We start from the raw sequence: 27,209 nt of genomic DNA on the forward strand, positions 1-27,209 counted from the left end.
TCATCATCCTAGATGCCAATGATAACTTAGAATGCCCTTCTCTACATCCATCGTAGATAGGTTGATTTGCAGCATCTAACATAGTATAAAAACGTTGTGCATCTACGTTGGGTTCTTCCGTATTATTCTCAGGAAATGCAGCAGTAGTTTCATGAAATGCATCATTAACCATATCATGAAATCTATTTTCCTCATTATACCCATAAAAACCAAATTGATCAGATTCTTGATGCCCATAATTACTAGGTTGATCAACAGCATAATTCATACTACTACTTCCAACGTTACTGCTACAACCCTCTCCATGACGAAACCATACATAGTAATTTGGCATAAATCCTCTATTATAAAGATGCTTCTTCACTAGATTAAATTCCAAATAATTATCGTTGAAGCACTTAGGACATGGACAAAATATTGTACCGTTTTGACGAGCAAAGTCTTGGTTTGTCGCCTGGTACATGAAAGCGCGCAACCCATCACAAAACTCTCTCGTCACATCACCGGTCTCCGGATCTCTGTGATTGTACATCCACCGTCGCAATGTGTATATCTCATGCTGCCCGCCTCCAAACATTATTATATAATTTAAAAGTGTTTAGGTTTTTTTTTTAGCCTTTTTTTCTTTCACAATATTTTTTTTCGTATTCAAAGTGTGTTTGTTGGAAGTGTTTTGTGTTGTGGTTTCCATGGATCATAAACTTGCTATTTATAGGCCTACTAAAAATAGTTGCTATGGATTTGCTAGGAAAATTTGCAAGGGATTTGCGAGGGATATTTTAAAATATTATTTTTTTGCAAGGGATTTGCGAGGCTTTTACTGTTTTGCCGACAAAACAGTTACACTCGGGAAAAACGTGGCTGCCGACATCATCGGCCCTTGCAACTCCCTCGCAAATTTGCTACGGAAAATGTCATCGCTAATCCGTCGCAATATGCGAGGGAGTTGCGATGTTTTTGTGAGGATGTTTCGCGGAGTCGCAAATCTGTCGTAAATCCGTCGCAGATTTGCGAGGGATTTCGCCGTCGCAAATTTTGCGAGGGAATTGCAAGTACCCTCGCTAAACTAGCAAACTACTCGGCATTTTGCCATCGCAGATTTCCCTCGCAAATCGACTGTTTTCTTGTAGTGTTTTGTCCTTGGAATTCCGTCGGAAATCTGGACTCTCGGAAATTCGTTGGAAAGCAAATCCCCTTGAAAATCTCTCGGTAATTTGGCGTCCTTGGAAATCTCTTGGAAATAATTCACCCTTGGAAATTCGTTGGAAATTTCCAACGGATTTCAGACGATTTCTAATTTCCGACAAGCGGTTTCCGAAGACTTTTTTTTCTCGGTAAATTGTTAGAAAATGCTGTTTCTAAGGGACTACCGATGATTCTCTCCCTTGAAAATTGGCTGTTTTCTTGTAGTGATTTGTGAGTTGGTTAGTGAAATTTATACCCTTGATCAAACGAGGCCGGAGTTTGAAAAGAGAAAAAGAGCTAAATATATATATATTTTTTTTGGTTAAATAGAGATAGAGCCATGGATTTTCCCAAAAAAAAAAAAAAAAGGTCCCGAGTCTTTACGTACATAGCTTCCTAAACCATGATGCAAATATGATAAATACTAGCTGATTTCCCATCATCAGTCAGACCATTGTACCATTTTTTTTTTATCAAAAATATATTAAAGTATCACAATGAAAAAAACCAAGAACATACTAGTAGTAGATAAGGAACTCACGTCTTAAATAAAATAGAAATAACGTTGAATGGGAAACAAGAAAAGAGTACTGATGAATGGGAAACAAGAAAAGAACATACTAAAGTACATAACCAACATAAAACTTGTTTCATAGCCTTCTTACTCTTGGTTCAACTTGCTGATACAAATCCTCAACTTCAATGCTTGACTTCCATGCAAGAAATAGGTGGGAACCAACATAAAATCTTCTTCAGGGGTTTGGAAATTCAATTTCTGAATTTTCTTGACCTTTGGCAAATCAAACGTCATATTATATTTTTCCAGAAAGGTGGAGATGTGACAGGAGAACTCACCAACTTCCAGAGCAGAAGGAGCAATACAGCTTACAGTCACATAAACACCATGTGGTTCAGTGAAACAGTGAACAACAAACAACAGACCATCCTTACGTTCCTTCATAACAACTGAAGTATACTCAGTCAATTCAAAGTATACTTGAGCGAATTTATCTCCAAAAGTAAACCGATAACTATATCCGCGTTCACCTTTGTGAATTTTAAAGTGAGAGTATAGATCCTTATAAGAGCCAGTGTACTTGCAATTCCGTGCAGGGCATGAACATAGCGATAAAGTACATTCCTTCTCATGAGTTAATTCTTCTCCGTAAGAAAACTTCTGTTTGCAACCAAACTTGACGTTTGGACATGGTACAATGACTGCCTTGATAACCCTCTCCATTGCTCTGCAACGAATGTGACCATTGGGAAGAGCACACGAAGGACATTTGTTCCTCAATTTGTTACAGCATGTCGAACATGATATATGTCCATTGTCACACTAAAAATGCAAAAGAACAAATTTACTACTAAATCAGTATTGAAACGATTTTTAAAAAAAAAACAATAGTAAACGATTTTGAATTACCAACACGATGTCGAAAATTTTGTTAAAAATATTGAGATTAAAGTAAAAAAAATATTAATAAGAAACGAAACCTGTAAGATAGGAGTAGTAAGTGCATCAGTGCAAATGGGACAATCAAGAGCTTTTAGATCAAGCAGCGTTGCGGAACAATCATCAACGTCGTTTTCATCATTGGATGATTCACAAAGTAAGTTATTTTGATTTCCAAGCCCAGCCATGTCTATGGACAGGTACGAAGAGCTTTTGAGAATTTTCTTTTATCTTATGAGATTCATAGAAAGAAGATATATATAAGTATAAGAGATGGCTCATTAACAACTATTGCCGAAGAGTTTTTTTTTGTTTTAATTCCGAAGAGTCTTTTATCTGAATTCATCCCATATTCATAAATTCTTCTCGAAAATAGCTTGCATTCAATTGGGTGGGAGATCTCCTACGAGTTTTGTTTTTCTGGTATAAAAAAAAAAACTTATCAAAAAAAAAAAGAAAAAAATAAAAACAAAACTTAAGCAATATACTTTAATTAATGTCATACATAATAATTAATTACCTTGTTTTATTTTCTTTCGCAAATGCCATAATGATATATTCTTTTAAAATAAAAAAAAAAGACTCGATTCAAAACAAACAAATTATACAATCAAATTCTTAAGAGTTAAGACTCCCTCCATTTTTTTTCACAGATAATGAATTATCCCCTATATATTAATAAAAAAACACATTTGTAAAAATGCTGATATGTCAACATTACAGAGCTCATAACACTTTTATCAATTAATCCTCGAGATAATAATTTATTTACAGTTCTCTGCCATTATATTTATTTTTTTTTAAAAATTATAAATAAAAATGTTAAACCTAGACTTGTCTCTCCTCTCACCTATAAATACTTTTTTTTAGGGAAAATTGAAAATAAAGAAGGTTTATTCAAACATTTGTCCATCTACACTTTTTTTTAAGATTGTCCTTTATGACGAAAATACCCCTACTAATAGATATAGGGAAGTTTTTTGAAGTTTAAACCAAAAAACTAATAGAAAACACATGTTAGTAAACAACTGTGTAAAAAAAATTTTGAAATTTTTTTGTATGGGTGTCAAAAATCTGTTTGTAAATTGATGATTTCTGGTCTAAATTGTCCATAAAAGTTTTTCTACGATTTTTTCAAGTTCTGAAACATTTTGGATTATTCATTATACAATTTGTACATGTTCTACGCAGTTTAGACGGAAATATTTGTTCAAAAAACTTCAGAACCTGAATTTTGTATGTTATACAAAATTAAGAATATGTATTCTATATTTTTCTTCATTCTACATCAATTCATAATATATTTTCCACGTTTTACCCTGTATACTAAAAGAAGTAGAAGATATATCATAGACATTTTAGAATTTATAATTTGTAAAACTTATGATACTATAGAAATAGAAAGAAAATAAATTAAATAAGGAAAGTGAATATTTTTTGAATAATTTTAATTTATGGTTACGATTCTATATTTATTGTTTAGATATGTTCTAATATATTTTAGAATGTGTATTATTAATTATTTAGAAGAAAGACAAATACAGAAAAAATCGACATTCTACATGACTTAACCTAAAGTGATCGTTTGTTTACCCTCTCTTCCACCTTCCACGAAATTTTCATTTACCTGATTATGATGCAAATCTATGTTACTTGTGGTGTATGGAGATTGGATGCCAATAAGGAGTAGAGATTTATTGATGATGAAGAAAAACGTGCGTGATTACTAACTTTGCAACCCACTACGTCTCTTGAAGAGTTTAAGGTGATGGTTTCAGAAGACTATGAAATAGAGCAAAGTATGTTTGATGTGGAATTCAGTTATTTACCCTCAGAGGTTAAAGTTGATTCTCCTCCCGTTGTATTGACAAATGATAGAGGAATGAAAAATTTTCTTGCATATCTGAAAAGGAAAAACATGATTCGGTTGTTTGTTACGTTCAAAGGAATAGTTGATGATCATAGGAGCAAAGTCCATTTCGATTTGAATAAGGACCCACATGATACAAGTGATGGTGATGATGTGGGAGTTGATCTGGGAAAATCTCTCGCTATTATTTCAAGGAACTAGGTTTTGAACCCACGCGTAGCGTGGATTTATTTGATATATTTTGATAAAAATTATATATGATTGATTACGATAATAAAATATTATCTCATAAAAAAAATTAAAATTAGTACTAAGGAAAAAAATGAAATTTCAGATACACAATTTTTTAAAATATAAAAATCAGTTGTGTTATAAAATTAAATCTGATAAAAAAAATCATAAATTTAACTTGACGTCCAGGCGAGGCAAATCAAACTGATGACCTCACATATCCTAAACCATTTTCTTTGACCACCAGAAAACGAAACAATTTTATAGTCATGAATTTAAATCGTTTTCATATTTAATTGATCGCTACCACCTATATTTTCGTGTTTTTTATCCAATGTTTTCTTATTCTTCATATTCCTTCTTGTCATTTTCATTGTCAAATTTTGTGTTAATTGTCATCGTAACTTTTACCGTTTGGTTCTTCGTTATACTCTTTTCCTTCTTCTTCCTCATCAACTTCTTCACATTCTTCAATTGAAAAACCTTTTTTTAGACTACCACACAACTTGTTAACCCATCAAACTCCAAGAACAAAATCATTTATTTTCTCATAAAATTTGTGAAATTCATGATTACCAGCATAGTCAACACATGCACCCAATTATTGACAGTTTTATCCATATACTTATTTGGTTTTAGATCCACGCGTTTAGAAACTTCTCAAACCAAAATCCTTACTTGGTTTATAATATTTTAAAAACATAATAAAATATACTAATAATTATTTATTTAATATGAATCATATGATATATAGAAATATGAGTACACTATAAGAACATATTAATTATAAATAAATAATATCAATTATATTATATCATCAAATAATATCAACCGTATCATATTATCAAATAACCGTAACCGTATATAACAGTAACCGCTTGAACCGTAACCGTATTTAAACGTAACTGTTTAACCGTTTGTTAAACGGTTCTGGTTAAGGTTACAAAAATTTCTAACCATAACCGATGGTTAATAAACCTTAACCGTGACAACCGTAACCCTGGTCATGCCTATGTATAGCTAATAAAACATGTGTGTTTGTCGTCCATCTTTCTTCTTTAAACCTCAAAATTTGACTCAAACATCAAATTAAGGTCTTGCGATGTCAATCCTTCTTCCTTAGACCCAAAAATAAAAAATTAATGAAAGAATATCAACTCATCTATAAAATCATACACAAAAATATGTTTTACAGCTCATAAGAAATAAAAAGCACAAATGTAGATAAATAAGATAATTTATGTTTTGCATCAATATTTATAATATTTTAAACTTTTAAAAGGTTTCGAAATATAAAATTTGAACCTTTTAAAAATTTTCAATATTTATAATATTTTAAACTTTTAAAATTTAAAACTTATAATATTTAAAAACTTTTTAAAATCGAAGAACTTTTAAAAGTTTCAATATTTATAATATTTAAACTTTTAAAATTTTTAAATATTATAATATTTTTTTGAAACTGTTTAAAGTTTTAATTTGATCAAATAAAAAACCAGATCAAACCAAATAAAACTTTTAAACTTGGACGCCTGATAAATCAAGCTTTCCTGCTCATTCGTTGTTGGAAGCATATTAATCTTATTTATACTGGTTTTTAACTATTGTCTAAAAAATTTCTAGCCGATGTGGGATATTGTGCTTAGTTCTTTGATTTCCATAAATTTAAAATTTTCCTTTTTCTAAAAAAATCTGTAAATTTAAAAAATGTTAATGAATGACATGTCAAATCATGATAGGTTGTTTAAAATAATTCCTAATATAGAAAATTCTGGAAATTGTATAAAATGTTAATAAGTGATATGTCAAATTTCTATTGGTTGTTTAAAATCCTATGTGGACGGCTTTAGGAGCTTATAGCTCATACTTTTTATTAGTATAGACTAGGTTTTGAATCCAGGCTACGCGTGGGTTTACTTATTATATTTTGGTAAAAATGATATGCGATTGATTAAAATTATGATATATTATCTTATTAAAAAAGTTACTATTAATGCAAAAAATTCATTCAAATACCTAGTTTTAAAAATTATAAATAGAAGCTATAAGCTAAAGTAGAAGTTCATTCAATTAAACTGGTGTTGGTGATAACATACATCTAATAAATAACAAAACACAAAATCTAAATTTTCAGACTATAATCTTTGTGATTTTCTTGGCTCCTCCAACACCATCAAGACTTACCACAACCACGACATGAGTCCTAGACCCACCAATGGCTTTCACCACCTCTGCTCCGTCTCTCTCTCCGTCACGATTTTCTTTTTTCTTCACATCATCTCAACCAAGGAGCATAATAGTCGTTGCCCTCTGCTCATGTCTCTCTCTGCTAATCCATGTCCTTCGTTTCTCTGTTTTCATTCGATGGAGTCTGATGGAGAACTCACTACGGTGATACAAACTCAAAATAACGGCAACAACGCAACATACAACAACGGTTCAAGCTCCCATATGCCACAACTATAATCTCAAGTTACAAAGAGTTAGGGTTTGAGATTCTCTCCCCCCTCCCCCTCTTGCCTTTCCATGAAGACAATATATATACTGTAAACATGAGACAATTTTTATAAAAAAAGTTATGTTAACATAAATTTTTATGCTGAAATACTTTTATTAATATAAAAAATATATGAAAAGAAAAAAGTTAAATACTAGTCCATGTTAAATTCTTTTTTTTTCATAAATAAATGGAACACTAACATATAGTTTAGATTCATTATTAGAATTGACATTTATATTGATACAATGTTATCATCAACATAAAAAAGGTAGAGAAAACTTCCTTGATTGTATTAGATATACAAATGGAAATTAAGAAAAATATGGAATGATGTTTTAATCGTTTTGGTGAATATGTACATACCAAAAAAAAAAGAAATTTAACCTTTTATAAATAGCCGGCGCTGCTTAATTATTTACTTTTTATAAATAACTGGCGCGGCTTAATTATTATATCAAGGCCAATTGGTAAAATTTTCTTAAGATGTGGCCCATCCATATAGGATTTTAAATAACAAAAATATCTTAAACTGGGAACATTTACGAAAATATTTATGCCTTTCTTTTTATGATTACATAGAGTAAAGAAAGAGTTCAATTAAGTAAATTTTAGTTTTACTAAAATGTTAATAGCTGACAGGAGGTTGACATGGAGCTATGCGATAGGTTGTTAAAAATCCTATGTGGACAGCTTCAGGAGCTTTTCTTTTTCTTTAAAAATATAAATAATATATAAATTTTGGAATTTTTTTCAAATTGTTAATTAGTCAGGTGGCTAATCACTATTGGTGGTTTTTTAAATTCTTCTTTTTCTTTAAAAATCTAAATAATATATAAATTCTAGAGAAATTTACAAATATTTTATTATATAGATTTTTTTTTTTAAATTGTTAATTAGTGAGGTGGCTAATTACTATTGGTGTTTTTTTTTATTTTTTATTTTTCTTTAAAAATCTAAATAATATATAAATTCTGGAGATTTTTAAAAATGTTAATTAGTGAGGTGGTTGATCACTATTGGTGGTTTTAAAGCTTAGGTGGACGCTTTTAAAATTGTTAACTAGTGAGGTGGCTAATTACTATTGGTGGTTTTTTAATCTTTAAAAGTGTATAAATTCTGGAGATTTTTAAAAATGTTAATTCGTGACATGTCTAATCACAATTGGAGGTTTTAAATCCTATGTGGACGCCTTTAGGAGCTTATAGCTTCTACTTTTTATTAGTATAGATTCACATAAGCCGAATGATGATTTATTAGAAAAGCCTACTGATGCTAATCTTGGTGATGCTGCTGGTTCAAAGTTAGAAGATGCAATGGTAAAAAAGGGCGAATATTTTAGCAGTAAGGAAGCTTGACAGGCTACTATGGAAATGTATGCAATGAAGTATAACTGCGACTACAGGATTACAAAATCTGATAAGAGATGGTGGTGTGTACGCTGCATTGATAGTGCTTATAATTGGAGTCTCTGGGCTGAGTGTTTACAACCGTCTACATATTTCAAAATCAACAAGTTTGTGGGTAACCATACATGTTCTCCTTAAAAAAAAACTCATTTTGTAGGACTCCATCTGCAAGAACAATTGGACATCTCATTAAGCAAAGCTATGAGGGTGTGAAGGAAGGTCCTAAACCGAATGATATAATTAATATCATTCGTACAAGGTACGGCTGCGAGCTAACATATTCCCAAGCTTGGGAGTCTCAGGAGTATGCAGTTAACGAAGTTAGATGAATTCCTAAGAAAAGTTATGCTAAGATACCAAAATACTTGCACATGCTACAAGAAGCGAATCCTGGTACGTTCACAAATTATGAAATTGACTTTGATGGAAGATTCAAATATCGATTTATTTCTTTTGGTCAATCAAGAAGAGGGTTCTACAAGGCAATGCGGAAAGTGATAGTAGTTGATGGAACATTTTTGAAGAATAAATACAAAGGAGTTCTAATAGTTGCTACAGCTGTAGATGGTAACTCCAATTTGTATCCAATCGCATTTGGAATTGCTGATTCTGAGAATGATTGTTCATGGGAGTGGTTTTTTATGCAACTTAAGATGGTTATAGCGGATGAAGAAGGTTTATCATTTGTGTCAGATAGACATACATCTATTGCTAAATCAATTGGAAACATCTACCCATTGGCTAAACATGGTATTTGCATCCACCACTTGATTAGTAATGTGATGACATATAATAAGGGCAGAGGTGTCGCTGGTATGGTTGCAAAAGCGTCAAAAGCTTATAGAGTAGCTAAGTTTGAGAAAGAGTTTACACGAATTAACAATATTAGTCCTGTTATTGGAAGTTATCTAGAGGAAGCCGATGTGAGAAAATGGGCTCGCTGTCATTTTCCGGGTTATTAATATGACATTAACACCAACAATGCGGCTGAGTCAATCAATGCAGCTTTGAGGTCACCCAGAGAGTATCCAATAATTCTTTTGTTAGACAGCATCAGAGAAATGATGAGACGCTTTTTTTATGAGAGTAGAGAGTTAAGTGCAAAGAATAAAGATCCTTTAACTGTTGAGGTGGAGAAAAAGATTTCCAGAAGAATAGAGAAAGGTAAATTCATGAACGGTTATCCGATGAGCAGATACATATTACAAGTTAAAGGTAATGGAGTAGACTTCATTTTTGACTTAGAAAGAAGGACTTGTTCATGTGGAAAAGCATAGGAAAACTCCCTTGTAGACATGCTATAAAAGAAGCTTTTGATATAGGCAAGGATCTATATCCTTACGCTGATAATGTGTATACCACTACCGCATGGAGATCGCAATATGAGGAAACTATTAATCCATTAGGTGTTCCTGAAGAAGAATGGCGAGTCCCACAACATGTTGAAGATGCAAAAGTTAGACCACCTGAAACAAGAAGACATCCTGGACGGCGAAGAAAAAGAAGATATGAATCCGCTGAAGACAAGATAAAATCATCACAAAACTCACAAGGGTCAAAGAGACATAAGTGTAGGCGCTGTGGCAAAGAAGGGCATAACAAAACGACATGTGATATCGTGATATAACAATGGTTTGTGCATCAACGTAAGATTCATGTTCTTGAATTTATAGTGGATTTCATTTATATTTACGGTACTCTTTTTGTTTTCAGGTAGCCTCTAGGTTGTGTTCCACGAAGTTATGGTTGTGATGAATGATGGTGTTTGATGGTTTTGATTTTAGATTAATATATGACTCATGTGTTTTAAAATTCCTTGATGGTATTGATTCTCATGTGTTTTGAGATTCCTTGATGGTGTTTTCTTTCAATCCAACTTTCATTAAAACCAGGGTACACAAAAACAAACTAACAAAGGGTCTTAAGCATAACAACAAAATACAGAAACCAAAAATATCAGATCATCTTTCTATAAAGCCATGCCATTACGACTAGTAAACAAATCCTCTTCTTGTTCGACTTCTCCATACTCTCTTTCGTAACCATTAGCTCTTGCCTCATGATCTCAATCATATTCTTCTCCACCTTTTCTTCCATCTCCCGTACCATCTCCTTTACCATCTCCTTTTGGAGCTCCACATTGTTTGATACCATCTTTTTTAGATCCTCTAAGAGTTGGTTCTGTTTGCTTTCAACCATCCTAATCTCCTCTAGAAGAGCATCATCAACCCAACAGAACATGTGTTTCTCCTTCTTCTCCTAAAATCATTTTTTTGATAACAATATTTAAAAACTTATGAGCTATTATGGTGAATAAGAGTTTAGAAAAAAAGTAGATTACCTTCACACCTACAACACATCTATAAAATCTTTGATTGGGATTCTCTTTCGTCTTTGAGATGTAGGTCATAATCTCTCCACCACACCAGCACCTACACGGAACTCCAACCTGAGAACTTCTCGACGTTAGCCCAGACGAACCAGCCGAAGAACGTTGGCTCATGGCTCCAGTTAGTTAAAACGATAAAAAGAATGAAGAAGAAGAGAGTATCGGGAAAGAAGAATAAGGAGGGGGTATTGAACTTGGTATTTTAGAAGATTTTAGAGTATTCTTAAAATCACTTGTTATTCAACTGATGATTTTTAAAAATCTTTTAAAATCCTATGTTATTCAACTTAGATTTATGTAAAATCATTTAAAATAATTTACAATCCCTTGTTATTCAATCAATGTTTTATAAAACTTACTTAAAATCCATTATTATTCAAAATATCACAACTTTTTAAAAAACTACTACTTTGAATGATTTTAGGAGATTTTGATTTGTTTTTAGTTAAAAATACTCTCACTCAAAATCATACCCTTTAAGGTAGAATTTTACAGGATTTCATAAAAAAAAGAAAAAATTGTATTTCCTGGGAAATCAAAATTGAAGTCTCACTTCAACACATCTTCTAGCTCTTCGCAGAGTCATATATAGCGTATTTGCTCAGTTGACTAGTTAAACACATAAACGTCTTGCTCAGTTTGTTTATAAGCGTATTTGCTCATGCCTAAATGTTTAAGCGTATTTAGCGTGGGTTTAACATTAATAAGTGTTCATGCCTACCTAACAAGAGCATAATAAAGTTCATATAAACAAAAGTGCAGGTGAAGAACAGAACAAGAGACTCGACAAATGAACAACTTCAGCGTCACAAATAGTTAAGGCTCGCTCAAGCATAGGAAATGTACAGAGAGTCATAACATACCTCTTTTTGCTGTCTCAAGCGTATCAAATATGTAGACTGTTTCTTGCGAAGCTCCATAGAAAGGTTTTGGAGATCAGTAGCAAGTGATCGCTGGTATAAAACAAATAAGAATTAAAACATAAGATAATGATATATTATCACATTTTTTCTTGGGTCACAAGAGAATTTCCTTTAGGATTAAGAGTACTAGCATGATGAAGCAGAGGATGACAAGAACAGACGCACACATCACCATACCTCCTTGTCTCTGTGTACGTTCCGCCTGCGGAGATTCACAAGTGATTACGCGAAAAATTTAGGCATGAGCAAATACGCTTATATATGACTCTGCTTTCAATCAATTTCTTCAGACTTACCACATCCCTTGTTCTCATTCTTTTTTGCTTATTCCAGTAACTGAAAGAAAAAAAAAATATGTAGTAATGGATTTAACATTAAACCAATAAAAAAAAATTCTGTTGTGATGGGTTATGGGATGTGGTAAGTCTGAAGAAAGCTGCGCAGCTTGTACTTCATGTAAACAATTTTTTTGAATCATCAATACATTTGTTAGTAGTATGTCTTAGAACCTGGATCTAATGTAGTGTCTATGTATAAAACAAATGGAACATATGAAAGAGAAAGAGGGACAGAGAATGTTGCAGAGAAGATAGCAAACGGTCAGTCGAATGAAGCTAGAGCAATGCGTACAAAGGACAACACCTCCATCATTTACTTATGTTTCGATACTTCCACCTTGGTTTTTCTCTAACATTTGCTTCTTAGGCTCTTACAGACTTCATCTTCTTCCAATAAACAAGGTAAGCGATGAATTTGATGATTGAACGACGGTCAGTCTCATGAAAAATTGATGAGAAGTCGAGAGCATCTATCATCGTCATTAGAGTTCTAAAGGCAATTTTTTTTTATAAAGTATCCTAAAATCTCCCAAAATCTGAAATGAGAATCTATCCAAATCACAAAATATTTTTAAAAAAATATATAAAAACTCTAACAAATAACCAAAAATCTTCTAAAAGCTCAATAGAATCTTGCAAAATCCTAAAATATTAAAATCCCACCAAATTCCTTAAAATACAAGTTCAATACCCCCTCGTAAGAGAGTTTTGGAGAAGAAGAATCCTAATTTAATTTTTTTCTCAAATAATAAAATTAAAAATCGGGTCTGCTGTTGGTTTAAATCGGGTCTGCAGTTGGTTTAAATCGAGTCAATAAAATTAAAAATCGGGTCTGCAATTGTGTTGTTATGCTTATTTTCCCTTGTTTGTTTGTTTGTTTGGTCAACATATGAGCCTTCTATTAGTCTAAAAGCAACACCATCAAACAACATCATTCATCACAACCATAAGAACGCTAAAAAATTAGCAAAGGTCTACAAACTCATAAGAAAACACTGGAGGCTCATAAGTCTTCATTCGATTAACTATCTCAGGATCCTTTGCTGCTATCCAAAGATTGACTGCCAACTTCAAACGACCAAACTTGATGTTTTCATTGTCAATCAAATCAAAAGGTAGATTACGCATGTGACACTCGATATGCGTCAGGGCATAAACTCCACAATCACAATTTGAGCGATTTTAATTTAGGTGGCATACGGACCTCGATGATCCCATATTGAGTCAACACCGGAGCTTTCCCATCAATCTTTTTGTGAATCTCCTTCACAATACGAGGGATGACATGTGCGAATGACTCAACGTGTCTTCTGTTGTGGTATTGATTACAATCATAGACTTCAATTGTTCTTAGGATGAAGTTAATGCAAATTGAGATCCAATGATTACCGTTAGTGAAGACCGGTGCATAAATTCTGTCCAAATCTACAGCCCAAATTTTTCCTGTCTTTCCATGAGATGGCAATTCACCTTTGGCATAGTCTAACAAAAGTTTCTTCCAAGCGTGGGTTCGTCCTGCCGATCTAAACTTGAAGTAGTCGCTTTTGACGTGCACGCTAAACTGACAAATCATGAAACCAACACGATACAACTTTAAGCGGCCTAAAGATGTATGCCCCCGAAATATATACATCATTGCATCCATTTCCTGAAAATATTTAAAGAAAGAGGTTTGTCCAACTTAAAATAAGGTTTGACGTTCTTTTGGAAAATATAAAGTATGATTTTTCAAAAGATTGACATGTACCTCGTTTCCAAGCCATTTGTTGTCCATCATGACTCAGTCAAACAATTCTTGATCTAGTAAAGTTGGATCTAGTTGAATGTTTCTATAAACGTAAACCAATTGTAAGGTTACAAAAATAATTTGATAAATCATAACATGTATATAAAAATGTATGAATCACGTACTCGAGATGCCTACTCCACTCTTCAAAAGCATTCCATACATCATCAACAACAAAAGTCAACACCGCATTCGGGTCATCTATACCCGCATTTTGGGGACTCAGTGTAGGATCAAATCCGGATACAACTTACTTTTGAGATAAGTGTCATATTGTGTTCTTTAGGTAGTCTTGTGTATCTACATTAAGGTCTATCTCAAGAGGCGAAGTAAACAGATTATCAAATTAAAACGGTTCAACCTGTCAAAAAAAAATTATGAAAGGCTTTGGTTAAAGTTTACAACACATAAATTAAAAAGTATTATTTTGTGTTTACAACATACACATACAAACAAGAATACAACAAAAGGGAAAGACCACACAAAGATTACAATATAACTAGATCGAACAAGGCATTGAGCTATTTCTTACGTACCGAAGTTTTGGGCTTCACTTGTGATGGACTAGGATCTACTTGTGATGGACTAGGATCCACTTCTGCTGGTCTGGATATCAAGGCCTTGATATCTGATACATCTTTCTCCAATGTTTGCAATCGTTCCCCAAAGGTCTTTGTGAAGCTCTTGAAAGAAGAGTCAATCAATTCCTTAAAGAACCGCTTCATTTCATCTCCACAAGAACAATGTGAAGTTGATGCTCACTGAGATAGCACCATCCTTTTCTGTGTCTCTGCTCCATGATCAACTTGCTTCTTCTTCCTCTTCTTCAAGCTAGACACTTATGGGGTATTAGCTTGCTTCTCACCACTCTCCAAACCAACCGAAACTTCATTATCCCCTCCAACAGTATGAGATTGTTCTTCAACATCCTCAATATTATAATCTTCCACACTATATCCTTCGACACTCTCCCAAATATGAACTCCAAAATCATAGCCAGATCTGATCAAAGCATCCAAGTTGTCCACTTCACAATCTTTTATTTCATCACTCTTCATAAATTCAATGGACTCCAATACATCAAAGTTTCCGGTGGAGGAAATGTATGGATAAACAACATACTACCAAAACAAAAACAAAAAACCAATTCAACATACATTAATGTTCGTTTATCAATTAGTAAAAAAAATTCAACATATTCGAATATATTCATAAAATAAAAATAGTCAACTAACCTTGTTTCCAATTGACTTCTCTACAAGGAGGAGCTCATCATAGGATACTTTTGCAGCACCTTTCCAATTAGAGCATCGACCAACTGTAATCTCTTTGTCAATCTTCTCTCCCATAAGTTGTCCAATGACAGGAATGGCTTCCATAACCCAATCTTGAAGAGCATATGAGAAACCATTGAGGATGTTACTTATGGGGTTCTTCAGTTTCTTTCTTGCTTCCATTATAGAGCTAACTAAATGGTCAAAAGCTACAAGACCCCAAGGATAACTCCTAAACTTCTCAAGATCCATGACCAGCTTGATGTATGAATGTGGTATAGCTTTCTTCTCATCCTTTGCCACTTCCAACCCAGCAATTACACAAACATACATAAACCGAATCCTATCTTCTTTCTTTTCCCCAAGATAGAGCTGCTTCAAGGTGGGTCTTCATCAAACTTTGAATGGTAATGATACCACTTCTCCTCAACAATTTACTCCAAAACCCATTATCATATGTTTAATTCTCTGAATCATCACTGAAATCGTCATTGAACTTTAGCCCAGTAACTGCATGAAATTCTTGCATTGAGAATCTAAGCGGCTTCTTACCAAACACAAACCACAACTCATGTCTTCTCTTAGTCACCAACTGCCTACACATGATCTTGTGTATCAACCGAGCTGAGTACCCAAGACCATTCTCATACAATGCAAATATATTTGAGAAAACTGGATCATCCTTCACAATCTCATACTCTTCTGGTAATGCGCTCTTGATTTTGTGTAAGATAGACATTCGACAAGATTTATTTATCTGCCCAACTTGTGGCTCACTTCCATCTTTCATAAGCCGCTTAGGATAGTTCAATTGTTCCATTCCTGCCGAATATAGTAAAAGATGAATTAGTATAAATTAGCCACAACTGAAATAAATCACAATTTATAAATCATATATTTAGACATGATAACTGGTTTCAAAAAAAAATTCTAATAGAATTCTACATACCTCTTAAGCGGTGAAGATGCAACAAGCAAAGATGTGACAAGCTAAGAAGCAGTGAGAGAAGGAAACACCTCTGAAATCATAACAAAAATCAACAAAGACATGAGAAAATTATATACTAAAAAGTTCAATTTCTAAAACAAATTAATACAGATTCTTGAAACTATGATTTAAGAGCAAAAATAACTTAGATTATTAATCATTTAGATGCAAAACAAGAATTTAAAGTCAATACAGTAGTGAAAAAAGATACCAAACAAAGATATGATGATTACTCGATTTCTTGAGATAGAAAGAGTCAAATTTTCAAAAACAAAGTCACAATACAGAATCTTAAAATTATGATTTAAGAACAAAAAAACCTTGATTATTAATCATTTAGATGCAAGACAAGAATTTAAAGTCTATACAATAGTGAAAAATAAGAAAACCGAGAGCTTCATCCTCATCATTAATACATTATTAAGAAAATCATTGAAACATTGTTAATAGTACTTATAATAATACAAATTCTGGATTGAATCGAGATTACAAAAGGATAAAAGTTAAACATGCCAAAAAAAATTTCAAAATTAAACATACCCAAATTCGATCAACATGGATAAATGGTCAAGAGAAATCCAAACTGAAAATTTGATAATTTACTTATAAAGAATACTAATCTAGGTTGAAATCAAGATTAAACAAGGACAAAATTTAAACATGCAAAAGAAATTCCACAAATCAACATACCTAATGTGATCGACATGGAGAAATGGTGAAGAGAAATCCAACCGGATTGACCTTGAGATAGTGAAGAGGAGACCACCGAAACGACTAAGAACCTGATGGAGAGATGGCGGAAGACGGTGAAGATGGAGAGAGACAGCGGAAGATGGTTAAGATGGAGAGAGACGGCGGAAGATGGAGAGAGATGGAGAGAGATGGCGGAAGATGGAGAAAGATGGAGAGAGATGGTGGAAGATGGAGAGAGATGGTGACGATGGATAGAGACGACGGTGAGATGGTGAAGATGGAGAGAGCCGACAGTGAGATGGTGACGATGGAGAGAGACGGCGGAATAAGGGTTTCGATTATTGTTTTGTTTTGGCCTTCTCTAATTTTTTACCGAAATTGTTTTTTTTCTCATATGGCTATGACCCGGTTAAAATCCCACTAATTTTTCACCAAAAATCTCGATTAATTTTGTATTTTCCTTATTTCATCTACTAAAAATCTACACATTTAATCTAAATATATATTTGATATACAAATTTAATCTGAATTGTTTTTTGAGGGTATAATTGGTTTTTATTTACACCCTAAAACCTAGTTTACCAAATTTTTTTTAAAAAAGTATAGATGTACAAATGTTTTAAAAAAGCTCCTTTATTTCTAATTTTCCCTTTTTTCTATGACTATCATATACATCACCCCTCACCAGAACAAGCAAACAACTAAACATTTCTTACATCATCTACATAAACAATTTTCACATGCCTTTTTTCAGCAGCGTTTCTCAATTCAACCCAAAGTTTCAACTAAATAATGAAACCTAATTTGTTCCTGCGTCGGAAGGAGATTTTTTCCCATTCGTGAAGCTTTATGTCTGTCACTTTCCATCATGATTGGAGAGAAATAGCCAATACAAATCACCTAAAAATACATGATCCGGTTTAATAATATAATTTTCTGGATATAATGAAACATAAATTTTATACCTGATCGGGTTTAATGATATAATTTTAGGGTCAAATGAATCATATATTTTATACCGCATATATAGTGGTTTGTTAACATAAAATCCATATATAATGATGTAAATATTTATACTAATATAGTTTTTAGGGTCTAATGATTCATATATTACTAAATATAAATATTTTCAGCATAATAATTTTTGGACAAAAAACGAACAAGAATCACAACACATTACATAACAGATTATTTGCCTGTTTATTAATCAACTACTGGTAAATAGAAAACTGTTATATAAAATAACTAGGATTTATAGTTGAGGATTTACTAGAATTTACCAGAATTTAGATCTATATTAATGTTAAAAATTTAATATTTAAACAAAAAAATATAGCAATTATTCGTTTTTAGTTTTAGATAACAAAATAAAAATAGGTATAAAGAAAAATGAATATTCGTCACCTCAGTAATCTGTTTAATGCCTTTTATTTTAGGAGCAAATAAATCTTGCCAGTAAAATAAATTTAATACTAGGTTTTAACCCGCAGTATACCGCGGGACAATTATTTTTTATAATTAAATTTTTTAAATTTGAGGTTATATTTGTAAATGAAAAAACTATCAAATATGCTATAAACAATATTTTTTCTTTCCAAATGTGCTATAATCGTTTCATCCTATCCAAATGTGTCATACCAATGACAAGAGCGCAAATGAAAAAAATGGAATTAGTCTTGGTGGACAACATATTTGGCATTTTGTGGATAACTTTAACATTTGGTGGACAACTTTAACGATCGTGAACAATTTTAACCCTTTCGATAAACAACTAAAATTTTTGTGGACAATTTTAACTCTTGATAGACAATTTTGGCTTTTTTTTTATTCTGGGAGACAACAATTTATGACATAAATGCCAAATATGGCATTTTTGAAAAACTGAAAACAATATAGCACATTTGAAAAAAAATTCAAGAAATATGAAATATTTGGAAAAATCCCTTTGTAAATTTTCAATAAGTATAATTATATATATACTTATAAATTATCATCAATATGACCAATATCAATAATGTTGTTACATTTACTTTTTAAAAATTTGCTAAAAAAATATACTGATGTATGCACTTTAAAAATTCATACTTTATTGATGTTATATAATAAAAATTAATGAATTTTTAACATGTTATATATATATATATATATATATCTATTAACATGAGTGTGAAATAAAATATCCTATATTTATATAGTGATAATATAAACACAGGAACATAAACTAATAGAAAAGAAAAAGAATACAACTTCTATTGGAAATACATAAATCATATTTGTATAGTTAACGACTGTAGGTAAAAAAAAAAATTGCCTTTCTTGTCAGTAACTTAGTAAGCAGAGCCTTTAGCCATGATGTTGATGTTGATGTCACTGTAGGCATAGATGATTGTTTGTTGCATGTTATAATTGTTTGCTGGTGGATTTTTCTAATATCGTGGTTTTTGGCTTTCTAGGTGGTTGTTGCATATTTATATAGTTCTCTGTATAGGGTAGGGTTAGGGGTGATGGTTATTTCGATCATCTTGTAGAGCAAGCATAAAATCGGAATGTAAGGAATTTTCCATAGAATGAGAGTATTGTTTTCAATATAAGTTTCTATTTGTGAAAATATTCCGATTTTTGCTTTTCCATATATAAAGACTTGGATATTCATTCCCGATTTTTAAGTCAATTTGTGAAGCCAATATACATAATCTTAACCTAATGTAATTTTCCTTAAACAAATGGAGATTAATGTAGTTTCAAAACCCAGATTTATGGTTATATAATAAAACGATTTTGAAATAAATATGTTTGGAAACCGAGATTTATGGAAAATTAAAACTAAAATTATGAAGTGATATTACTTTACTTTTATATCTTACTTATTACCAAAATTACGAATTGAAATCAGCTCCAAATTGTTGATTAGGATTAAATTTGTAAATAATTTTTTAAATAAAGATAACTTGAAGGGTAAAACCCAAAATGTACTTAAAAAATGTATATATAGATTTCCAAAATCACATCTTAATAGCGTAATCCTTGATTATAGTTGCAAACAAGATATGACCTACTATGATTAGCTCCTCCAAAAGTGATTCAGTTTCAAAATGAATTTACCATATTAATAACATATAAAATAGAGATACTTCAACCCGAAAAGGAACCATATACACCACACTTAATCCTTGATTTGCGTAAAAAAAGTTAGAATCGAATCAAATAATCCGAAATCATATTAACACAAATATAAAAGTTATTAATATATTAACATAAACCATTCAACTTGATTTGCGTAATCATATCTCGCCAAAAATCCGAACTCAAATACCTAATCAAATATTTTATTTTTATTTCTAATTTGCTTAATTGGAGGGAAATAAAGTTTTGAATTTTTTTTTTAAAAAACTAATTGAAATTATTACCCTTACTAGATTTTAACCCGCGGTACACTGCGAACCTATATTTAAAAAAGTTGATCGACGCTCATGTTATGTATGTTCTAAGCATCCCTACACAACGACAGCAGTGCGCGTCCTTGACCAATGTAGGAGTTGCCTCCTACCTACAACTGGTCTGCTTTGATATGTGAAAGGAATTGGTTGCGAACATTTAATAAGTGATGAATTGGAGTTTATTAAGGAATATAAAGAAGCATTGTGTATTACATAGAGAATATGAAGTAAAGCTCTTCAGTTTCTCTTTTAGTTTCTGAATATCATATGTAAGTTGGAGAGATCTTGACGTTCATTGACAAAACTAGACTAGAATTAATTGTGTCCTGTTTTTTCAAGTCTCGAAAGATTGATGTTTTTGGTATTTTTTTCGTTTGACCATATCATAATCCATTGAAATGGAATGTCTGTACGGATGGCCAATGTGAACACGGACAAACACAATTGACAGCTCCAGTGTGACCATGGGAAGAGCAGTAAGGTTTTTAGTGTATGTAAAGCCAGTTATATGTTCAATTGGCACAGTGAAAATATAAAATCAAATTTTTTCGAAGTAATTTAGTATTGCAAAGATTTTTTAAAAAAGCAAATAATTTGACAACTCAAAAATGGTCTTTACAGTAAATTTAATTAGGAAAGATTCATAAAAAGTCTGAACATAACAATACATTTTTTTCTGCTTCATTTGACTTGTTTGACTTATCTGACCAAGCCCAATGCATTGTTCTTGCTTTGGATTTAATAAATCAGGCGACTTGTGTTAATGTGTAGGGATTATGGTCAAACTTGGTATCTGTATCTTATAAGCCCAGTTCGTCCGGTTTGATGACTACTTGCCAGAATTGGTTCCACGTCAGATTCGACATGAAACTATTTAACGTTGTTCCACAAAGGTGTTAGATTCACAATAACTTTTAAGATTCAACTTAAACTAGTTTACACAATCAGGAATGAATAATGGCATTGGCATGGCCATGGCCGATCAAAATCTGCAAATTCAAGTTCTCATTACCAGACAACAAATATGAAGGAATCAACATAAAACCATCTTCGGGCTGTTCATTCTTCACTTTCTGAATGTTCTTCAACATGAATCCTTGCTTCAGTAAGTTATCAACGGTTATCTTCGCTATACTGCATGAGAAATTACCCACTCCTGGTGCCGAAGGTGCAATACAGCTGACACTAACATTCACAGCGTGCAACGCCATGAAAACTTGAACTACAATCACATGCCCATCGTTTTCTTCCTGAAGAATCGTGGTCTTCTCGTTGAGGTCCAAGCTAATGGTTAAACGAGTGTTCCACATGAACGAGATCAGGTCATCTTTGTGTTCAGCACGGACGTGGTTGTTGAGATCCTTGTAATAGCCAGAGTAGTTGCAGTCACGTATGGGGCAGGAACAAGGGGTGAAAACACAGAACTTCTCGTGGCTAAATCGGTTTCCATAGAAGGTATTCTCTTTACACCCGTATTTGGCATTTGGACATGAGACTCTAGATGATTCTATAACCTTCTCCATGGCTCTGCAGCGAACGTAACCAATGGGTAATGCGCATGAGGGGCATATGTTCCTCACTTTGGTGCAGCACAAAGAACAAGCCAAATGACCATTATCACACTGAACACATAACCACAAACATATCACAAACAATGACAAATTCTAGAACTTAGTTAAGGCTTCTCTGAGTTCCAAAAATTCCCAATTCCTCAATCTAACACAAGTTAAGGCTCCTCTAAGTTCTATCTTTCCTAGTGATGACTCTAAACCTATAAATGGATTGGTGAAATCAGTGAAGGCTTCAACTAAGAGAAGAATCAAAACCTGAAAAATTGGATTCTTCAATGGCTCACAGCAAATAGGACAATCGAGAACATCTGGATCCAACAACGTTACAGAGAGTGGCGAATCATTGCTCGACGAAGAACTCTGACTATTTACGAATTTGNTTTTTTTTTTTTTTTTTTTTTTTTTTTTTTTTTTTTTTTTTTTTTTTTTTTTTTTTTAAAGAGAGAGATGATGATTTTGGTCACGATGGGAATGTGTGGTTTAAAATTTGGTAAATCAAAATCAAACCAAACCGAATTGAACCGGTTATAACAATTCGATGGGAAAAACGTTTGGAAGCTAAAACTATAGCACCGGTTATAAATCCCTTATAAGAATCCGTTCTGTCCTTTATCATCGCAACTTATAAGGATTATGATGAGTTCAGTAAAATTATAAAAAGTAAATAAGCTAAAGATTTTTAAAACTTGTTAGGGAGTTTTCTAAAATCATATTGATTAGGTTTTCCATAATTCTGTAAAGTCTCTAAAACAATTTTAATATTTTAATCATACTTTTTATAATTTTATTTTGTAAAAAAAAATATATAAAATCATAAACCAATAACACAATAATTAAATTCGTTAACAATCGTAGATTCTTTTGTTTTAGTTGAATAACACAATCTTTTAAATCTTTTAATGACTTTATAAATTTTTTAATCCAATAGCACCATATTCATTAAGATTGTATATGACTTTTTATAAATCACAAACTAATAATACCAAACTTTAGAAGAGTTTAACAAAATTTTGATTAAAGTTTTAAACGATAAATAAATTGACATGGTAACGACTATTACTATTGGCTTTAGAGATTTTGACTGCAGAAAATTTGGATGTAGATGTTTTGGTCATAGAAACTTTAACTGTTAAAATCTTATTGGTAATAAACAACTTTATAAGATGTACATCCAAAGTTGTTTGTTTATTATTATTATTATTACTAGAATTGATCCGTGCTAGAGCACGCGTTAACATTTATTGTATTTATATTGTAATTTTTATTTAAAGTGTTATATTTATGATTGTTTTATTTGTTTTAATTTTTTTTTGCTCAAACACTATACCATGAAATCATATGTTGAATATAACTTATGAAAATAACATCTATTTTGTAAGATCTATTCTAGTAAGTCTAGATTTTGACCCACGGTACACTGCAGTTAAAGTTAATTGATAAAAATATTAATTTATGTTTGTTAATTTTATTTGATTTGTTTAGTTTTTAAAATTATATATTGTATTTTTATTGTTAATTATATGACTTAACATACACTATACCGCATATTAATTATTTTGTTACAATATTAATTAGTCGATTTAATTAGATACGTCTATTAATCTAATATTCATATTGTTAACAAAATAATGAGATGATATTTTATCCTTGCAGCACCTAATTAATGACATTTTAAGTTTCTATTAATATTTACTCAAACATTTCTAGCCATATAACCCGTCGTGTGATATTTTAATTCGTTATACACCGCAGAAAAAACTTCATAAAAATCTAAATATATTTTTAAAATTTAACATGTTTTAATAAAGTTTCGTTTTGTTAGAAATTGAACTACTTATAATATTTGAACTTCTTATAAAGTTTAAATATTATGAATATCTTAAACATTTATAAAAATTAAATGTTTTAATAATTGAAATATTAATAATCTTTTAAAGTTTTTAAAAAGTTCACAAAATAATAAGATGATATTTTACCCGTGTAGCACCGAATTAATGACATTTTAATTTTCTATTAATATCAACTCATACATGTCCTGTCATATAACCCGTCATGTGATATTTTAATTCATATATATTATTAAAATTTAAAATGTTTGAATAAATTTTATGATTTTAGATATTGAAATACTTATAATATTCATATCTTAAACATTTTATAAAAAGATAAATGTTTAAATAGTTGAAATATTAATAATCTTTAAAATTTTTAAAAAGTTATACATTTGAATTTTTAAAGTTACTAAAAGTTGAAATTCTTTGAAATTTAAGAAAATGCATAAAATTTTTAATTTTAATATCTGATAAATCAAGATTTCTGCTCATTCATATTCAGAATCATTTTGGTATCTTTTTTTATTAATATGACTTTGAATCTTTGCCTAGTTTTTTTAGGTGATGTAGGGCATTTTGTATATTTTTTTTATTCATCAGTAGGGCAATATATGTCTGTATTAAACAATTTAAGTTACATCATATGCAGAAAAAATCATAAATTTTATTGACTAAACATATTAGATAAAAAATTAAAATAATTAAAATATAAAATAAAATAAATGTGAAAAAAGAATCACATATTTTTGTTTTAATTAGGTTGAGAGTTTTCTTATCTTTTAAATGTTACCTATAATTGATTTATATGTTACTATAATTAACTAAATCCATATTATCCTTACTTATCAAAAATCAGATTAACCCGTATATTAAGATACACCTTTGTCACAAGTTTATAACAAAAAATCATAAATATATCTATTATATAGTCTACAAAAAAAATGTCGTGTACTTCCGTTTTATTATATAGGGGATTTTGTATATATTTGAAACAGTTTGACCCATTTTTTTACTAATAATAATAATTATATAATTAAATACCCTATAATATTTAATTACAACCCAACTACTAACCAACATTAACCTAACAATAACCCAACATACACATCGGAAGACATATCAAACAACCTCCAATATATTATATACAATATCAACCCTAACCAATATAAACCAGCGATCTAGCATGCTACTAAACCAAGTTCCAACATTAAAGAAAATAACCAAAATCAACAACACATATCTGAGACCATAGATCCTCCTCCTCCTCATCGCCATGATTCCACGATCACACTTGCCTCTACATGCACCACAACACATGAGATGCGTGAGTATTTTATAAACACTCAGTGAGGCAATCCTCCCATCTACACACAAGCAATTGAGATATCTCTAACCATCAATCAACAATCAATAACCAAACTACAAACCAGGACAACGACACTGACCGACACCAACCTCTACATCGACCGACAACTACTACGGTCGCATTGACCGACACAACCTTGCATCGACCGACGCATGCTCGACATTGCATGAAATCCCTAATTGTATCGAACGACGTCTTCACATGGCATCGACCGATGCTCATAGGTCAAACTGCGTCGTCCTCGCATTGCATCGACCGACACACAAAGTGCATCAATCGACGCACCTGCCGAGCATCTTATTTCCCAAAGCTTCTCGTCGGATCTCTGTTCCTAAACCACCAAAACACGATCCAAAGCCAGAAAGAAGCTTCCGAAAGCCTCAAGTGACAAATAAACACTCTAACAAGCCAAGAAATCAACCACATAACACATAAACAAGGAAGATCAGAGAATCTCAAGCTTAGGTAAGTCATGGTCATGCACTCACCTTTGCCAAGAAGATTCTGACACCTTGACAAGAAGATCTACAATGCTAACAAGCTCCTACAACGATCCCAGCTACAGATCTCCACAGGAACAACCACAAATCTCTGAAAACTCTCAAGAACACTTAGGAACTTCTTTCTCTCTTTCTCTTTCTCCACAAACAGCCACTCTCGGCCAAACCCTCGAGTTCCTACTTTTATACTCGATTCCAAGGTTTTCCTAACCCCAAAACACAACGTTTAACTTATTTGTTTCCCGACCAAACCGGGCTTGCATCGATCGACACAACACTTGCATCGATCAACACAACAATTGCATCGATCGATGCACATCCCAAACCGGGTTTCCGGTTTGCGGATGTTACAATTCTTCCCCACCAACATAGATTCATCCTCGAATCTCGAACAACCATCCATCTGCCAAGGATATCCGTACAACCGTCACCACGGCCCGCACATCCTCCGACCGGACTGAAAACCGTCAACGAAGGCTTTTCATGCAACTGTCGCAACAATCTGCACATCTACGTGAAACAACGGTCCACATAACCCTGACCCACACCGGTCAGCCCATCCTGACCCACCGGTCAACCCATCCTAACCCCACCGGTCAACCCATCCTGACCCCACCGGTCCATACAATCCTGACCCCACTGGTCAACACTAAACCTAGGATTGAACCACCATCAACCCCGACATCTAAATTCGGTCTCTATGCTTATCCACACGTCCTAGACATTATTTGCTCTTAACTCATCCACTCTCAGGTCAAAATTTTTGAGCCATACCGATCTCACTCTCAGACCACCGTCCTCGAGTCATACCGTCTCACTCTTGGGTCCTCACCGTCGAGATCTCGGTACCAAGGGAACCACCATCCCCTCAGGAGAACCACCATCCCCCATGAGAACCACCATCTCCTCTGTCGCTCTCAGGGCCTACCACCCCTCAAGCTTTCGGTATGCAGGGGAACTACTATCTCCTAAGGAGAACCACCATCTCCTTATGAGTTGTTCAGGACCCACCGTCCCTAGAGCAAGCAAGTCTTGACGACTCCAAGCACTTTCCGACGAGAATCACCTTTCGTGGTCTGCGTAAAACATCGCAATGTCATACTAACCACCATATGCTCCTTCCCGAATACTACCATGACCACGACCAGGTCACACTGAACACTCTACCCTCAAGGTATTGTCCACACACTTTCTAAAAATAGCAAAGCTTTAACCCCCATAAAACATTCCATTTTTAGAAACTTTCTATTTATGGAAACTTTCCACTTATAGAATTCCCGAGATAATTCCTTTCCACATGACACATGAGTCAAAAAGAAAATTCCTTAAAAGAAAATCATCTTAATAAAACCTCAAAGTGCAACAATTGTTCATGATAACCAAAACAAAAAGCAAACAACCGACAAAAATAAAAGACAAGCTCTGGATTCGCCACTTGGTCCTCCCATCTCCATAGTCATGTAA

The 27,209-nt window shown here is 32.5% G+C and overlaps 3 protein-coding genes across 3 annotated transcripts; all 3 read right to left on the reverse strand.

Moving 5' to 3' along the window:
• LOC104728276 (E3 ubiquitin-protein ligase SINA-like 7) lies at positions 1,847 to 2,829 on the reverse strand. Its single transcript, XM_010447279.1, has 2 exons — positions 2,683 to 2,829; positions 1,847 to 2,524 (listed from the first exon to the last, which is right to left on the reverse strand). The coding sequence occupies exons 1-2, from the start codon at positions 2,827 to 2,829 to the stop codon at positions 1,847 to 1,849; spliced, it is 825 nt and encodes a 274-aa protein (XP_010445581.1).
• Positions 10,605 to 11,151, reverse strand: LOC104728277 (uncharacterized protein At4g04775-like). The gene is made up of 2 exons (XM_010447280.1): positions 10,990 to 11,151; positions 10,605 to 10,907 (listed from the first exon to the last, which is right to left on the reverse strand). The coding sequence occupies exons 1-2, from the start codon at positions 11,149 to 11,151 to the stop codon at positions 10,605 to 10,607; spliced, it is 465 nt and encodes a 154-aa protein (XP_010445582.1).
• On the reverse strand, positions 21,357 to 22,420 carry LOC104724155 (E3 ubiquitin-protein ligase SINA-like 10). The gene is made up of 2 exons (XM_010442600.2): positions 22,303 to 22,420; positions 21,357 to 22,098 (listed from the first exon to the last, which is right to left on the reverse strand). The coding sequence occupies exon 2, from the start codon at positions 21,997 to 21,999 to the stop codon at positions 21,421 to 21,423; it is 579 nt and encodes a 192-aa protein (XP_010440902.1). The 5' UTR covers positions 22,000 to 22,098; positions 22,303 to 22,420; the 3' UTR covers positions 21,357 to 21,420.

This window comes from Camelina sativa, chromosome 11, assembly GCF_000633955.1.
Source record: "Camelina sativa cultivar DH55 chromosome 11, Cs, whole genome shotgun sequence".
Lineage (NCBI taxonomy): Eukaryota > Viridiplantae > Streptophyta > Magnoliopsida > Brassicales > Brassicaceae > Camelina > Camelina sativa.

Coding starts and splice junctions, on each gene's coding strand:
- LOC104728276 (XM_010447279.1), bottom strand. CDS start 2,829: ATGGCTGGGCTTGGAAATCAAAATAACTTACTTTGTGAATCATCCAAT. Junction 2,525..2,682: donor TTACTACTCCTATCTTACAG/GTTTCGTTTCTT, acceptor TTGCATTTTTAG/TGTGACAATGGACATATATC.
- LOC104728277 (XM_010447280.1), bottom strand. CDS start 11,151: ATGAGCCAACGTTCTTCGGCTGGTTCGTCTGGGCTAACGTCGAGAAGT. Junction 10,908..10,989: donor GATGTGTTGTAGGTGTGAAG/GTAATCTACTTT, acceptor AAATGATTTTAG/GAGAAGAAGGAGAAACACAT.
- LOC104724155 (XM_010442600.2), bottom strand. CDS start 21,999: ATGGAGAAGGTTATAGAATCATCTAGAGTCTCATGTCCAAATGCCAAA.